This window comes from Sebastes umbrosus, chromosome 2 (assembly GCF_015220745.1).
Source record: "Sebastes umbrosus isolate fSebUmb1 chromosome 2, fSebUmb1.pri, whole genome shotgun sequence".
Classification (NCBI taxonomy): Eukaryota; Metazoa; Chordata; class Actinopteri; order Perciformes; family Sebastidae; genus Sebastes; species Sebastes umbrosus.
This window is the reverse complement of record NC_051270.1, coordinates 36277868-36294844: the sequence shown is the minus strand read 5'-3', so window position 1 is coordinate 36294844 and position 16977 is coordinate 36277868. Positions and strand designations below refer to the sequence as shown.

Below are 16977 nucleotides of genomic sequence, written 5' to 3'. Positions count from 1 at the left end.
CTTGTTTAGCAAAACATCCCTGGCTTCCCTTTTTTCAAACAATTTTCTTCTGTGTACATCTTCTATTGCTTCCAAACAGCGTTACAACAGCTCATGTTAACAGACCACAGCTCTGCTCAGCTACACTTTGCTGGGGTTTTGAACAGAGGCCGGTTCCACAGAGATATTTAACACTGATCTGTAGTGTTGTTTTATGAATCTAATGCAAGTTATACAGTTTTACAAAAGTAAAGGCAGACATACAGTATTTTAAGCATCAACAGTTAGACTCCCCACTCGCAGGCTTACTTAGAATTAAGGCACAGTCACACTTCACACGTTCATTTCCATTCTATACGAGCGCAGGGGCAAAAAAATAACAACATTTGCTTCCGGTGGCAAATTTGCATCTTTGCATTTGCTCACTTCAACGTTGGTGAACTTTCAGTTTGAATAACGCCTCGGCGGGAAATGCTCACGGCATTGGCGCATGTGTGACCATGCTTTTAGGAGCCATGTTTCCATGGTAACAACAAGTGACACCTGACAATTGGCATGAAATGACAAAAAAGAGGAACATGGCGAGGTGACTCGGTCAGCCGTGTTTTTTAGTTTTAAAAAAGTTGTAATTGACCCAGTATCACCAGTGCTCCAGGGATGACGTATTTGTGTAGGCCGGGAAGTTAGCGTCGCCCTGGGTTCCCTTGACAAAAAGCCAATGGGATTTTTCCCATGTGTGTTTGTCTGTGGCAAACACACGTGTATGATATTTACACGTTTTGTTCAACAAGATAATCTCCAAAAATGAACACCACTTTTACGATTTCTTGTGTGAAAGCAATCGCCAGAAGAACGTTAGGCTATAAACGAACTACACCACGGTCATTAAAGCACAACGAGGTTGTAAAGGTGATGACGTTGTATAGTCTCATATAGCCACTTTGTCAGCAAACCGCCTCTTTTAAGACACGTAAAGTCTTCAAAGTTCACAAGTGAGGTATTTATTGATGTTTTTTATGTCGTAGAACAAAACGTTAAAGTCTCTTCAGCTTGTGTTAACCACAGAACTTATTTCAGGCATGTAACTAAAAACCCATTCAAAAAAACCCATTGACTTCCAGAAGAGGGAACTTCTGAAGTGCTAAAATGTTAACTCATTTCTGGGTTTTAGGACTCATTCCTGTAGCATTCTATACTGTCCACTTCTAAATAAAGGCAAAAATACTATACTACTTATTAAAAGTCATGCGTACGCTGCAACATAACCCAAACAAATAAGTGTAACAGAGAGGATTGTGTCACCAACTAATGTACAGTAGGCCAAAGACTAGTACTTGTTTAGAAGTACAAGTTGTCATAATAACTATGGAAGAGTAAGAATGTGTGTAATTACAACACATGAAAACACTGCTTCAGTAGTGTGTTACTTCATTAGTAACCCACTCACAAGCAAGTCAGCTATGACTGTACATTTAACTCACCAACTGAGATGTAGGGATGCCGTTAGTCAGTCAGATCATCCGATGAGAATCAAGACCTCACAAACACAGTGATATAAATGTGTGTATATATGCAGGTGATGCCAAACGTAATAATGACAAGACTCCATGAGATCTGCATTAAAATTTTTAAATAAAGAATAATCCACACCTAAAAAAAAATCCAAAATAAAGAGAAATTTCACATACTACATGTTGAATCAATACAATGTAATATTTATAATTACAGATATTAAATTATTTATTTATATATGGCATGTCTATACACCCTTTGTATAGCCCCCACTACAGTACATTTTCTCCTATCTGCCTGATCGGCTCTTGAGAAGGGAACTCATATAAAAGTCAGTGTTGCTCTCTTGATGTGAACACGATGGCTTCGATCATCAACAGGAGACGACTCCTTTTGTTTTGTTCAGATTTCTTTTTTTTTTGTTGAAAGGAACAAACCGTGGGGACTGGTGAGATGGCTGAATTGACTATTTTCCACACTCTTCATTAATTAATATTTCTTTTACAGATACTTTATCTTTTGTTAAATATAGATCACATAAAATAATCTGTTAGAAACTAGTGTAAGTGATAAATGATGGAGGAAGCACACTGTCTGGTTTGTTTTTCACTGCAGGACAACTGTGCTGTACCCATGCTGGAAAGTTGTTATTGTCCACCAAAATCGATAACTTTAGCTCACAGCACTAGCATGGATAACAGAACGTAATTCCAGCGACACCAGTTGTCATCTGTCAGTTGTCATCGTCCAAGTTGTCATTCCTAACCTGTCAGACGCTTGTTAAACGGGCGCTGTAGCCGAGCAGTGTATTAAATGTCAACACAGTCTCACAGCAGTTGGTGAAATAGTCACAAAATTTAATTTATTTGATTTGTGTCCATAGACACGCATTTTCCTTTTTTTTTTTCATGACGCTCAGCACGACTTTCAACAACGTATTTTTTGTGTGTTATATCCAGCAACACATGACGAACGTGACGATTTATGCTCCAGTCTTTTCAAAATAAAACTACTTAGTTAGGTTTATGAAAAAATCGTGGGTTGGGTTAAAATTAACACCGGAACTGCCGTAACTTCAGTACGGAAGTTACGGGACAAAAATAAATCAACCGTTGACTTCTGGTTTTACACGGGGCACGGACATCAGTTCACAATTACGTGGATTACATGAGAATTAATGATTCACGCTGTCCATCACCAAAAAATGTGTGATTCGTGTCTATGTACACAAATCAATACATTAAATTTCATGACTATTTCACGAACTGCTGTGAGACTGGGCTGTAAATGCAGACTATCTAAAGTCAAAGTATTGAAATGGACCATGGATGATTAAAATATTTTAAACGTTGATTTTTAGTTTAATCTTTCTGTCTTGTCTGTTTAGCTTCTTACTCGGGTCACAGATATTAGGCTAGAGGGAAGACACCCCATATCTTGAGATACTCCTACCGGAGATAGAACAAAGCATAACTATGTTTTTTTCATATTCTGTTTGGTCTCCTATATAGAAAATGGATTCTTATATAAAAATGTTTTACTGCAAAAGTGGTTAAATTGACAGATGTTGTGATGTTGTGAATGGGAGTTTATATACCTAAACTCATGTAAGGCCATAATGCAAGCTCCGATTGCATTTTGTGTGATAGTGGACAGGGGGTTCCTCTACATGTGTGAGAAAAAGAATGTGAATGCATTGATGCATTGAGGAAATACAGTACTACAAACACATGAGTACAATGAGCGGAAATATCAGATGTGAAGGTCTATGATGAATGTAGTCATTTACTTTTAGGCAGCTTTGGCAAATATATAAGTCAAATATTTTTATCCAAGTATCCATTTCCTATGTAGGAGACCTAAGAGAATTTGAAAAAACATCGTTGTCCTTTGTTCTACCTCCGGTATGGGTATCTCAAAAACTAAAGCACTTTTGTGGGTATTCCCTCTAGCCCATATAAAGGCTCTGTATTGGCACAATTTCACTCTTCTGAAATATGACTTGTGACAGAACAGGTACAGCACAGCACATTTGGTGCAGTGAAAAAAAAAAAAAAAGCCCAAGTCACATCAAACATACTCCTTCATCACAATTTGCATTCAAACTCTTAAACTCAACACACACTCCAATGGCATTCCCTTAAAATGTGATAATGTTCACTGAGGAAGGTCACAATGATCTGATGAAAAAAGAGGCACTACTAGTGAAGATATGAAGACACCAGAGTTTTTCTTTTGCTCCCTTGTCAGCGCCCGTACCTACTGTCCCGAGAATCAGCCTCATTATCTTATCACCGCCACACTGAGAGCATTTAGGCTTTCTGATGTGGAGCAAGTTTCTAGAACACCACACGAAGGAGAATTCTGTATGTCGGACCTCGTCTTGAACCGCCCAGGAGCCTAAGCCTTTATATACCTAAAACACACAGTAAAGAAGCGCAGTGTGTCTGGCATTAGACTAAGAATTAAGGACTAAAGGCTTTACTCGGCAAATTGTGGGGGCTGTTTAGCTTAACACTAGAGTACCAATAGAAGCTGCTATAAAGTTTGAAAGGAAAAATCCACGCTCATACACCCTCACACTGTTTTGTCATGCTGAGTGCATTTCAGGAGCCATTTGTTATTCGATGTTAAAGATGTTTAGTCCACCCTGCTTTGTCTACTCTTACTTCAATTAGTGATTTCTGTACCTACGTTTCCCAGAATGCCCTTCAACCTACAGAAAACCAACCGATCAACATGGCAACTGAAACGTCTAGCATCGCGTTCTAGTCTACTGCCTTCTCTTTTGGATGTAGAAATCGGTCTCTGTATTTCCTCCTCTCCCTGTCTCATTGTGGAACATTGGTGGCTCTATTATTCTAAGGACCTCTACACATGATCTACAGCAGAGAATTGCTTCACATCTTCGTTGATTACTTTTCGCCAATGGAGAGCATGAAGATGCCGGACCTCGCAGCTGTGCTAGCTCGGGCATTGTACACCACTTGTAGGTTACGCCTTGCCACCGCGCTTAAAATTGAATCAGGTACAACTTTGACCTTGTTTGAAAGTTACCCGTGAAGGAATAAAAAGGGTTTCAAGCACCCAAACCCTTCTTAATCATTGGGATTATTTTCATTATCAATTATTCCATAAAATGTTCTCGAAGTCAAAGCTCACATATTCAAATTATCTGTTTTGTCCAAACAATAGTCCAAAACCATAAGATATTTGGTTTAATATCGTAGAAGACCAAGAAAACCAGCAAATATTCACATTTGAGAAGCTGAAAACTGATTTTTTTGCATTTTTGCTTAAGAATGACAATGAAACGATTATCAAAATGGTTAATTGATTAATTGACTAATTGTTTCAGCTCTAATCAGGCCCTTACTCGTCTTTGTGCTAAACTGAAAAAACACGGCCTTTGCTAGGCTTGTTTTGTTCTTTCCTGCTATTTGGCGAATTGCGACACAAACCTATATGCTACATTTGTGCCTCTGCGTTGTGCTCTAGCCCCACCTTGCAGTGTGCACAGCTCATACTGCAGATCATATGTAGTGAGCCTTAAGCCGAACTTTCCACATGCGCAAGTATACGAGGGTCCGCAAGGGTCCGCGTGACATAAATCGGACAGTACAATCAGGACTACTACTCATCCGTGGTGTCCGTAGCCGTCCGAGTACGCGTCCATTTGGGAGTAAACTGAAGCTTTACGAACACCAAAACCTGCCATTGATGTTCCAGATGGCTAGAACATTTTCTGCTGTCAAACAGCTGATGAAATTGTCTGGATACGAAAAACAAGGTTTATCCTCAACACCAAACATCTAAAGAGGACCCAAAATGCAAAGAGCATCACCTATAGCTGGTTTTATAACAGTGTTTTAGGGTGGATTCTTATGTTGTCACTGAACAATGTGGATATCACCTTGGTATCAGGTGTGCTACAAGGATAAAGGTCACTGTTCATACATGGTTTTGTTTCACTTAGTGTACATTTTCAGTGTGAGAATGTTATTTAGTAGATATACTCCTCCCTCATGCTCAGACAAACTCATCTGTTTCCAAATCTCAGCCGCTGTTTCTTTTGTCAGGTGCAAATACAAGCTGGTGCGGTCCAGTATATGGCTCCCGGTCTTTCAGTGTTGACACCTGCTGAGATGACGCTACAGGCTAACTAGCGCTGCCAAGGCTGCGGTGATATAATGTTTGTGCTTTCCATGGGCAGCCTGCGGTCACCGCCTCATCACTGACTCCATTTTGCATATTTTCCTTTCTCAAGACTCCTCCTTTGGCTCATTTTCATCTCTTCTTGCTGCACAGAGGTTTCACCAAGGGTTCCGATACGTGATCCTTCTTCTCCTGCTTGTTTGTCAGATGTGTTAATTTTTGAATTTTTCTTCTTTTTTTTCTTTATTTTAGATATGTCTGTCCTTCATGCAACATTATGTTATGATACAGTGTACTGTACAGGGCTGTGGTTGAAGGCAGGGCAGGGTTATTCCAGGTAGATGTCCTCTGTAGGGCACGAGAACTCCACAAACTCTTTATAGTACAACTGGAAGGCTTTCCTGAAAAACAAAGACATGTGCTTCAGTCATTTCTAGAACGCACTTAAAAGTACACACTCTTTGTTATAGCACCCCAATTGAGAGCCACAGTTAGCTTCTGTCCCACTAGCTGACAATTCTCAATGCATTTTCTCATAGATGGTTTCTTTCACTACTCTTTCTCAAAATCTCAAACATGATACTCGTATTTTCGGTTCATGTTCTGTTCAAGTTCTACTGCTATAATAGGCTGCCAGACCAGTTGCACCAAATTGCGTATGAATGACGCGGCTGTCTTTTCACGTGCAATGACGATGCCTTTGTTGCTTTCGGTGTGTCATGTGTACGCCATGTAGTTTGCAAAGCAAACGCATTTGCGTAAATAATACTCCTTTCAATCCGGAGACCGATGTTCGAAACCGGGCGTTCGTGTACAGAAGTGTTGTTGAGTTATTTAGAAATGACGTTAGTGACATGAAGACAACGGAGTAGAAGCGCTGCTGGGTCTTTGTGGTAGTCACATACAGGTGCTCCTTGGATCATTCAGGTGCTTATTCAATCTTGTGAAGGGCTTATTGCATGGGTGGAATGCAAGTCTCCTTAAAGAATGATCCAAGGCACACTGTAGAGTTTGAACAAAATGAAAATGCCTTTAGTTTACACGGCAATAATTGTTTAAAGGGACCAACGCCTTGCGACTGACATTGGTGTTCATCAGGGTCGTTGTCAGCATTCAGCAGCAGCTTGCACATCTATATTGTGTTACACTAATCAGTAGACCCTGGCGACCCGTCTTGAAACACGGACCAAGAAGTCTAACACATGCGCGAGTCAGAGGGTGCAAGCAAAACCCAGTGGCGCAATGAAAGTGAGGGCCGGCAGGTATCGGAGCCGTTTTACGAGTATGAGTACGAGTACATTAGCACAGTATCGGACCCGATACCCGATACTGGTACCGGGTATCGATACTGGTATCGGTATCGGTGCATCCCTATCAAAAGTGAAGTGAAGTTCAATTACTAACTGAAAACAACATGTGGATACAGCATAAACATTATAGATTAAGTTATTTTAACATAGATAGTCCATGAGCCAGGGGGTTGGTCGTGCCACTTTGGAGGGACCATGTCTCATAGTGATTTTTTTAAAGGTTTATATCCCTAGTGTTGGAAAATGCATGATAGCATTACAGCAATGGTAGCTTTCTATGTGCTATCACTCCTTTTTTCATCCCTCCATCATTAAAACTTTTCCATCTTTTTTCGCCATTTTACACATAGATCCAGTATAAAAGAGGGAAACCAACACACAATATCATGAAGTCATATATCGTTGTAAAGCTTAGACTATAATCTATCCTTCAGTCACATTGTCATGACACTGAGGTCAAGAGAATTTGACCTTTGACCTATAATGCTGCAATGGGGCAAATTCTGAATGCAACTCCAAATGCCCTTGTAACCATATTGATCGATTGTGCCCATGGATAGTTCCAGCATAAAGAGCACAAAAAGAGCTTTAAATTGATATATTATATGACTAACAACAATAACAACATTTCTTATCAGAATAAACGTAACTTTGTGCAGTTTGTATCTGATAGAATGTTCAGAACCTTGCATTGGATTCTGTTATTGGGGCCGTTTGTAAATGGCTTTCTTAGCAGCAGAAACACAAAATAATACTAAAACTAAAAAAACTGTACTAAGAAATTAATTCTCTATCTATTATTTTATATTTTCTCACTCTTACTTCATTGTCAATATAAACATGTTCCAACTGATGAGGCCCTGACTCAGTGGCAATGGGTTATATTCCAGTTGATATGTGAAAATGATGTTCACTTTTTTATAAAGGCATGAAACTTGGTACACTTGAACAGTTTGGAGCCCTAAACATTTGGAGACATGGAGCCATCGCAACAAAAATTACCATAACCAAATTATGTATTTTGCATCATAGCTCCTGTGCCAAACATGATAACAAAGAAAAGGTGATGTCTATCCCTTTGTTTGGATGGCCAATGTTTACAATGATACCATTCACAATATCATAAACTGTTCAGGTGAATAATTAATGGTGAATTCAGTGATGTTGTATGAAGCAAATCACACTATCTGAGAACCTAGGCTAGACTTAACTACTACTACTTAACTAGACTATAATATCATGTCTGTTATGTGCATGTATGTTTTATAGAGTTTTAAAAAGCTTGATCCTTTTGTTCATTAACCCTTACAATACAGTGACTGTAAAGAGGAGAGCAATATTCAATATGACCATAAGAACTTAAAGCTTAAAAAGAATGTCAAACACAAAAGATGAAAGATACATCCTGCAGATGTGCCGGGATGCATCATCAGCGATGGAACCTGGGGTCATTGGGTATTTCGGGTCTTTCAACATCAGACACTCTCGCCCAGGCGACCCAGCCAGGGTTGATCAGACCCCAGCTTGAGTCCCAGCAGCAGTCGCCCATGGATCTAGCCTCTTGATCCAAAGCCAGTCTGGTGGCTTTCTCTGCAGCTTCAGTAATGGATCTGATGGCCTTCCTCTATGGCCTCCCCGGTGATACCCATTGCCCAGTGCCCAAATGCTTTGCAGCCCACCTCCACAGGCTCACAGCGAGTTCGCCAGCCTTGCCTTCTACATTCTTACACTAGCTCCTGGTACTTGGTCTCGCTTCCTCTCATTGGCCTCATCCATACGCTCTTTCCAGGACACTGTTAGTTCCAGCATGATCAGTTGTTTGGTAGAAAAATTACCATAACCAAATTATGTATTTTGCATCATATCTCCTGTGCCAAACATGTTACGGTAAAAGTAAAAGTATTGTTAAACTCTTCACAGTCACTGTATTGTCAGGATTAATGAACAAAAGGATTAAGACTTTATATGCAACAGACAGGATATTATAAAGTCTAGCCTCGGTTCTCAGATAGTGTGATTTGCTTCATACAACATCACTGAATTCGCCATTAACTATTCACCTGAACAGTTTATGATATTGTGAATGGTATCATTGTAAACATTGGCCATCCAAACATAGGGATAAACATCACCTTTTCTTTCTTATCATGTTTGGCACAGGAGATATGATGCAAAATACATAATTTGGTTATGGTAATTTTGTTGCGATGGCTCCATGTCTCCAAATGTTTAGGGCTCCAAACTGTTCAAGTGTACCAAGTTTCACATATCATTTTCACATATCACCTGGAATATAACCCATTGCCACTGAGTCAGGGCCTCATCAGTTGGAACATGTTTATATTGACAATGAGAAAACATAAAATAATGGATAGAGAATTAATTTCTTAGTACAGTTTTTTTAGTTTTAGTATTATTTTGTGTTTCTGCTGCTAAGAAAGCCATTTACAAACGCCCCCAATAACAGAATCCAATGCAAGGTTCTGAACATTCTATCAGATACAAACTGCACAAAGTTACGTTTATTCTGATAAGAAATGTTGTTATTGTTGTTAGTCATATAATATATCAATTTAAAGCTCTTTTTGTGCTATTTATGCTGGAACTATCCATGGGTACAATCGATCAATATGGAGTTAGTTAAAAGGGCATTTGGAGTTGCATTCAGAATTTGCCCTATTGCAGTATTAGAGGTCAAAGGTCAAATTCTCTTGACCTCAGTGTCATGACAATGTGACTGAAGGATAGATTATAGTCTAAGCTTTACAACGATAAATGACTTCATGATATTGTGTGTTGGTTTCCCTCTTTTATACTGGATCTATGTGTAAAATGGCGAAAAAAGATGGAAAAGTTTTAATGATGGAGGGATGAAAAAAGGAGTGATAGCACATAGAAAGCTACCATTGCTGTAATGCTATCATGCATTTTCCAACACTAGGGATATAAACCTTTAAAAAAAATCGCTATGAGACATGGTCCCTCCAAAGTGGCACGACGGCCAAATTTTGGGGGTCTGGCTCATTGACTAAGAGTAAATAAAAAATTATAAACTTGATAAACTCAAAGTCAAAACTTTTAATCAATTTAATTTAATTAACTTAATTTAACTTTTAATTTTAATTAAATTAAACTAACCCAAAATTTCCCTGAAGTTTGTTGCTTTAAAATTTTCTCAACTTTTTTTTTTTTTTACAGTGTGAAAGAAACAGGCTCTTTAAAGTTGAGGTATTATTTGACGCTGTAAGAAAATTGGATTGGATCTTTGACATTCAATATAAAGATGCTCCAATTGATGTGGCGCCAATCAGAACTGGCTGTTGGTCTTTACAAATTACTTGAACGGTGGTGCTTAAATTGCTCTTCAGAAAAATCATTAACCCTCTGAGACCCACAATAGACCTGTTTTTGTCTTTTTTAGGGGGGTACAGGGGGTCTTTAGGAGGAGATAGCAGGTCAGCAGCAGATGTCACATAGAAGTGGTGTACATCATCTGAAAGCTGGAACCTGAGATGCTGCTCAGCACTGTGGGTCAAATTGTTCTGGTCATTAATCAGAAATAAATATGAAATATTTGATTGATTAATTAATTTAAATAAATTGTGAAAGCAGATAAGGGCTTAGAACATTATGATAGAAATATATGATGGCCATTTCCATGCTCTATTGTGTTTTTTTGGGTTGATACCATTTGTAACACAGATGTGGTGCTAAATTTAACCATTTTTTTACCACTCGAGAATTGATAAAAATGATCAAAAATCCCTCCAAAATATCACATTAAGACACTAAGACCTCGAGGAACACCAAAGAAAAAGCCATGCTGTGACTTGGTAGCTTTTGACATTTTAAGAGCAGTGTTTTTGTTTTTGAGAGAGAGAGAGAGAGAGAGAGAGACCGGATCCAGACTGGTCCTCTTTATTTTGAAGGATCTAATGAAATTTAACAAGATGATAGCTAGAAAGCGCCTGCACAATCTTAGGAATGCGTTATATATATTAGAAAGTCACACATGTAAGTAGATCATGACAAACTTATGGAATGTTGAACAATGTCTCATAGAATATTATAATACAATATTAAACCTTTACAAATCATTTAAAGAAAACCTGGAAGTGTTGGGTTTTTACAGTATTTTTTAACCCAGGACTTTAGTTTTCAACAACAAATCGGTGATCTGTACCAGATCAGCTCTTTCTAATCACATTCAGCCAGATCCCTAAACTAGAGCGTGCATCTGTATGTGTCAGCGGAAAGGAAGTAAATGCACAAACTCCCTCCATGCAAAGAATGAATATCTAAGAGCAAAAGCACAGAAAGTCCAACTCACCCTACTGACTCTGCAAGAGGTTTGGTGGAGTCTTCAGACACGAACACGTGGCAGGCGAATCTCTGGTCTGCTGGGTGCTTAGTAATGAAACCAAAATACCTGCAGAGAAGACAGGGAATACAGATAAGACACTCCAAAGAGGGTGTTTGGTATTGTCGTCACCTTTATTTGTTGATATTCTTGCTGTCATGTATTAATAATAATAAACTGCTGTTTCACATTTGATCAGAAGGCAGACAACAGTTCCAGGCTATAGGCTCCACACCCTCTCCCTACCCACTTCCACTCCGTGTGCGCGTTCACGTGGAGGGTCCGCCATATTAAGAGCCATCCCAAATCAATCACCGGGGAGTGGAGGTGGGTTATAAAACCCTCTCAACAGCAAGTCTGCATGCAGCGATGCCGACCTCACCAACCGCCCTTACTGACGACGTGCAACGTCGTTTTGTGTTTGTCATAGAACATGATCCAAATGTCAGTCCTGTGTGACTACCTGTACAAACATTTACTTGACAGCTGTTCAAACTGAATAGACATTTAATTTATTCTACTTTATTAGACGTTATCAACATAAAGTAAATAGATTGCATTTAGGATCAAATATACCATTGTCTAGACTAGAAAACAGCAGGCCTTATTCATTAGATTGTACATTGTTGTGTGTATATATATATATATATATAAATGTCGCTGAAAACCCCAGCAGCAACCAATTGACTCTGAGCTGGATTCCTTTTACGTACGACTGTTCTGAAGAGAACAGAATGTGAATACAATTATGTCATTATTCTGTGAATTTGTACATCACTGTCTGTCAACTGGTTGTGCAGTGATGTGCATTAACATAATTTTGTTAATATATATATACACAACATATATTTATTATTTGTTACCCCTATCAGGAGCTATATCCCATAATTTATTATATCTTCAACTGTGCAATACTGACTTTAACAGTACAATAATTTTGTGCAATAATTTAGGTTTGAAATAATCTGGTTTACTTTGGCATTAACACTGCTTTTATTTATACAGAACATTTAAACTAATATTGTTATTTTACTCTATTGTTGCCGGATTGGAATTTGGATCTATGTCTGAAGTCTGAGACATTTGCTGATTTCTAGCGACACCATTTGGTAAGTTAATGTTTGGTCTCTGCAGATGAACTCTAGCAGAGGGTGAAAAAATGAGTGTTTCTTTCATTCTAGTCAGACGGTACAGAACATTTGACTAGGTATTGTAGTCCCTGGCCCAATCTCAATGTCCCCCCTTAAACAGTCAGTGTGTTGTGCTAGTTCTTCTGGTGGGATTTTGTGTAATTCACTGCGTGGATTTCACCGGTTCACCGTACACACAAATGCCATTGTGAAAATAAACACATCAAACTAAGGTTGAGGAAAATAAAGAATCAAATGAAAACCCTCAGTTAGCTGATGCAACAAGTTGGGCTAGCTAACTGCACCTAACTAGCTAACTAACTAGAAAGACAAACAGACAGATTAACAGATTTATCAGTTTGCTGCTGCTCAGACTCAAATGAGCATGAGTGCGCCTGCTGCTTGGAGGATGACGTCTGACCTGCAGCTTCTACTATAGTCACACATCATATTATCCCATTTTGGCAACAACTCTCTTCTTTTTTTTTTTTTTTACTTTGAACACAAAATTAAGTTATTTGTCAAAAAAAATGTTGGCAAACAATGTGGCTGATCAACTTAGTCAGAAAATGACTCAAATAAACATGAAATATCATAGAAATGCCACAATAGACTGGAGGGGGGGAGGGGCTTTAAATCATTAATGTTAATGTTTCTGTGTAAATTTAAATATGTCTGGCTGAACACCCATGTGACGTCATCTTTGTTTACCTTTTTTTTTTACGCCTCCGGGCTTCCCCTGGTAACCATGGTAACCCTATGTTTAACGACACAATGCTATGAATTGTGGGTAATCCACTCCTGGCAGAGTCTGCAGAAATGCGAACTTAATGGGAAGTGTTCATAAAGGGCTCAAAATGTCAAGAGAGGGCCCCTCATGCACTTGACGATCTGACAGAGGGACAGCCCTAAATCCTCAAAGTCTGTGAGTCTGTGAGTGTGGACGTTAGGATCGGACCCCTGTGTTTTCTACCTTTACTTACTTGCTGTTTTTGGGGTGATAGCCGCAGAAGGAGACGTTCTTTAACTGGAAGAAGTGACTGCACTCGTTGCTCTGTGAACGGGACACGAGAAAGAGGCAGAATAAATGTCTTCGATTAACATCAAGAAGGCTGCTTGCTCTACACTTACGAACCATTACAAAATACACATGTTGTATTTGCCCCACTATACGGTACGTCTTTGGATGTTAAACTCATTTATATGTATCATAAAAGTGAAAGTCCTGCATTCAGAATGAGTAAAAGTACAACATGATTGACAGCACAATGTACAAAAGTAAAAGTACTCATAACGCGGAATGACCCCTTTCTGAGTGTTATATTATTGTATTATTATTATGCTATTATTAAGCCGTAAGCAGCATATTGAAGTTGTACGTATTGAAGGTAGTGCTCAGATTACTATATCACTACAAAGTACTATAGCATACATATGATATACTTCTGGGAAGTGTGATGAGCGGCTCATTAGAAAAGATCTTTATTTGGGACATTTTGCATTGGATTCCCCGGTGCAGTGAGGTACTTTTTTTTAATAATGGACTTTTTCAAAACAGGTATATATTATATATTAGGAAAAATGGTCTGTTGATGTCTGATACAAATCCAAATTGCAGACATAATGTCTCATAAATTATTTCATAAAAAGCAACAACTACAATGTAGAGCCTTATGTGAAACACAACTTGACCAAAAGTCAAAGATCTCTCTGCAGAGTTTGATCCAGTGCAGAATTTTTTTTTTTATAATTAAATAAAATAAATAATAATATAAAAAATATTAATTGAAAAATAAATAAATAAAAAATAAAAAACGGGGGTGGATGCCTATTACCCTTGTTAGCAAACCAATTGGTGTATCTGCAGAGGGTCTGTCCGAATTCTGTTTCTCCAATCAAATGTGACTAAAGAGTAAGGGGGAAACTCATAATGAAGATGATGGTATACATATTTGTTAATGTTTCAGTTTCTGGCCTTTTAAGACATAATTTCTGGTCGGATGATTAGAAAAGATGAGTTGTGTTTTAGGAGTTTGGGATTGGAGACAAAGTTCTTTGTTTGCAAAGTCATTTCTTAATGTACACATTTTATTTCCTGACAAATCACTGCAACAATACAGTATATGTTGTGTCTTACGTCCGTGCATGCATATCATAGTTTATCATTATGTTCAACGTGTGAAACCTTCGTCTGAAAAGTAACAAGTGACTGCAGCTGTCACACAACTGTATTGGAGAAGAGAACACTGTTGATGTTTCTCTCTGAAATGTTGAGGAAAGGTAGTCAAAATGGAAATACTTAAGATCTCTTCCTTTCTGAAAAAGACTTCCCTGGCGTCCTCTAACATCTTTGCCTGCCGATGGCGTACATATCAGCGGTGCAACCGGTGGAGCTGCACAGAGGCCCAAAGGGGGCCCATGTAGGACGACCATTTTTTTTGCAGCTTTATCATTGTAGTTGGGCCCTCCTATGCATCAACCGTCTTCTGGGCAACTATTATGCTGAAAGTGCTTGCAAATGTGCTGTATGTGGTGCTGATCAGAGGCTGGCATGTGTGTTTGTGTGTGTGGGTCCAAGAAAGAAATTTGCACCAGGACCAATCACAACCCTGTTGCCTGCAGGCTCTATTAGCAGCCACACGGGGGCGACATGCCTAAACTGTTGAATGGGATGGTCTGGTGTGAAGACGAGCTGTTATTTGGCAAAACCCTCACTCAGCTGCACTCGATTTATTTCACATTAGACAGACAAAGGGTACAGTAAGAGCGCTCACTCTGTCGTGGGCGTAATAATCCTCCTGAACTGCAAGCTTGATGCCTTTCACACTGATCTCCAGGATGCAGGAGGAAGGCGGGTTGTACTTGACTGTCATCCTTCTGTTGGTGGCAATCTGGGAAACAAATGTAAAAAGATGACTCCTAAAGTGCAAAAAAAACTCAATACTCTTAACCTATAACCCGATTCTATACTAGATGATGATACAAAAGTAATACTGAGTTGACAGTGCTGTGTATTGGAAGCTAGTATAATAGTGGTATTACATTAATTCTTCACACTTTACCTCTTCAGCTAGAAATTGTTTATAATATACAAAAAGGGATACATAACACATCATAGTTTATCTGTGTTGTTTTTTTGCACTGTACCACGTGTCCTCTACTTAAGTTTCCTAGCACAATAGCTAATGTATTTGCGGTGTTTATTTTTCCTGCTTTACTATAGGAGATAAATACTTTACACACTCAAACACACACATACAAATGAGCACAACACGGGCGTCGTACCTTCTGCATAGCTGCACACAGAACATCGTTTCCTTTGTGGAAGGGCACTTGAACTGAGCCCAGGAACTTCAGCCGGTATCTGTCCAGCCATTCACTGCTCTTCACTGCACAGGGAAGACAGAAAAAAAAACATGGAATAAGAGGCCAGGAAATAATAATCAGGCAACAGACAAGATAAGATAACATACTGTAGAAGAGTGGCAGTCATTTATTTAAACACTAACATCCAGGTGAGATTATTGTAGTTCCTTTAAAGAGACAAATACGTTGTTTTCTCTGGAATTTTTCTACAGAAGAACGATATTATATATGTTGGGGGTTGATAATGTGTGCAATGTTTTTTCAGCATCTTTACAAACATATTCACAGCCAGCCATCTAGAATTAAAGAATGGTGGCGGCGGCAGTACCTTTGTAGCTCTCAGTGTCCTTGGTCACCTCTATGGCGTAATAAGCTGGGAAGATCCCACGAGCACCGCTTCGCATGTTGTAGCCCTCGTACCAGTAATCCTCCGACTGGACCTCCACCAGCAACGGATCATCCACCTCCAGCTCCAACTCATCGTCGTGACGAGGGACAAACCTGTGGAGACGGATGTAGTTATGCCCAGGTTCTGAGAAGCTGGATGACCACCTTACACAGGACGCCTGTCTGCTTTGATTCATTTTAAGAGAATGCTTCTCTGAAATGTATCAAACATTCGCCACAACTGCACACAGGACACAACTGTGGTTAGCTTTGATTCACAAAGTCACAATAGATTCCAACAGGAAATCCGTTTCATTGTGAAATATAGTAGAACCACAGCGATACACTTCTCAAATGGCTCTTTCTTTACCGTCCATTTGTACGTTGGGCATCATGCAGGAAGCGACAAATACATTTCCTCTTATTTTTGTTTGTATCCACGATATGTTTTATTTTATTAGAACCCATTGGTTTCTAGGATTGACCAATGTTTTCTTATCTTTGCTCTTCTCTTAGGTAAGAGAAGATTTTACGAGTGGTCGAGGGCACTAGTTAACATACTATTTATCTCCATACTGGTTTTCAAAGTCCACAAATTGTTTGTCCAACCCAAGGAAACATAAATTAAAAATCTGAAGAACATAAAAAAATGTATGAATATAAATAAATTTGGATGTGTTTTACAGTAATTATAATGATTTGATTATGAAAGAAATATGAAAGAAATACTAATGGCTCTATCTATCTATGGATGGATCGATTAATCTATCTATCTATC

The 16977-nt window shown here is 38.9% G+C and overlaps 1 protein-coding gene across 2 annotated transcripts in view; it reads right to left on the bottom strand.

Annotated features, from left to right (window-relative positions):
- Nucleotides 1-1592: 1592 nt before the first annotated feature.
- mapk8ip1b (mitogen-activated protein kinase 8 interacting protein 1b) overlaps nt 1593-16977 on the bottom strand; it is an 80609-nt gene continuing 65224 nt past the window's right edge. For both annotated transcript variants that reach the window (XM_037750370.1, XM_037750366.1), the window contains exons 7-12: nt 16141-16313; nt 15732-15835; nt 15221-15337; nt 13430-13500; nt 11287-11385; nt 1593-6047 (exon numbers count right to left, since the gene is read on the bottom strand). In XM_037750370.1, coding sequence (XP_037606298.1) covers nt 5975-6047; nt 11287-11385; nt 13430-13500; nt 15221-15337; nt 15732-15835; nt 16141-16313 — 637 coding nt within the window. In that variant the 3' untranslated portion in view covers nt 1593-5974. The remainder of the gene's footprint in view (nt 6048-11286; nt 11386-13429; nt 13501-15220; nt 15338-15731; nt 15836-16140; nt 16314-16977) is intronic.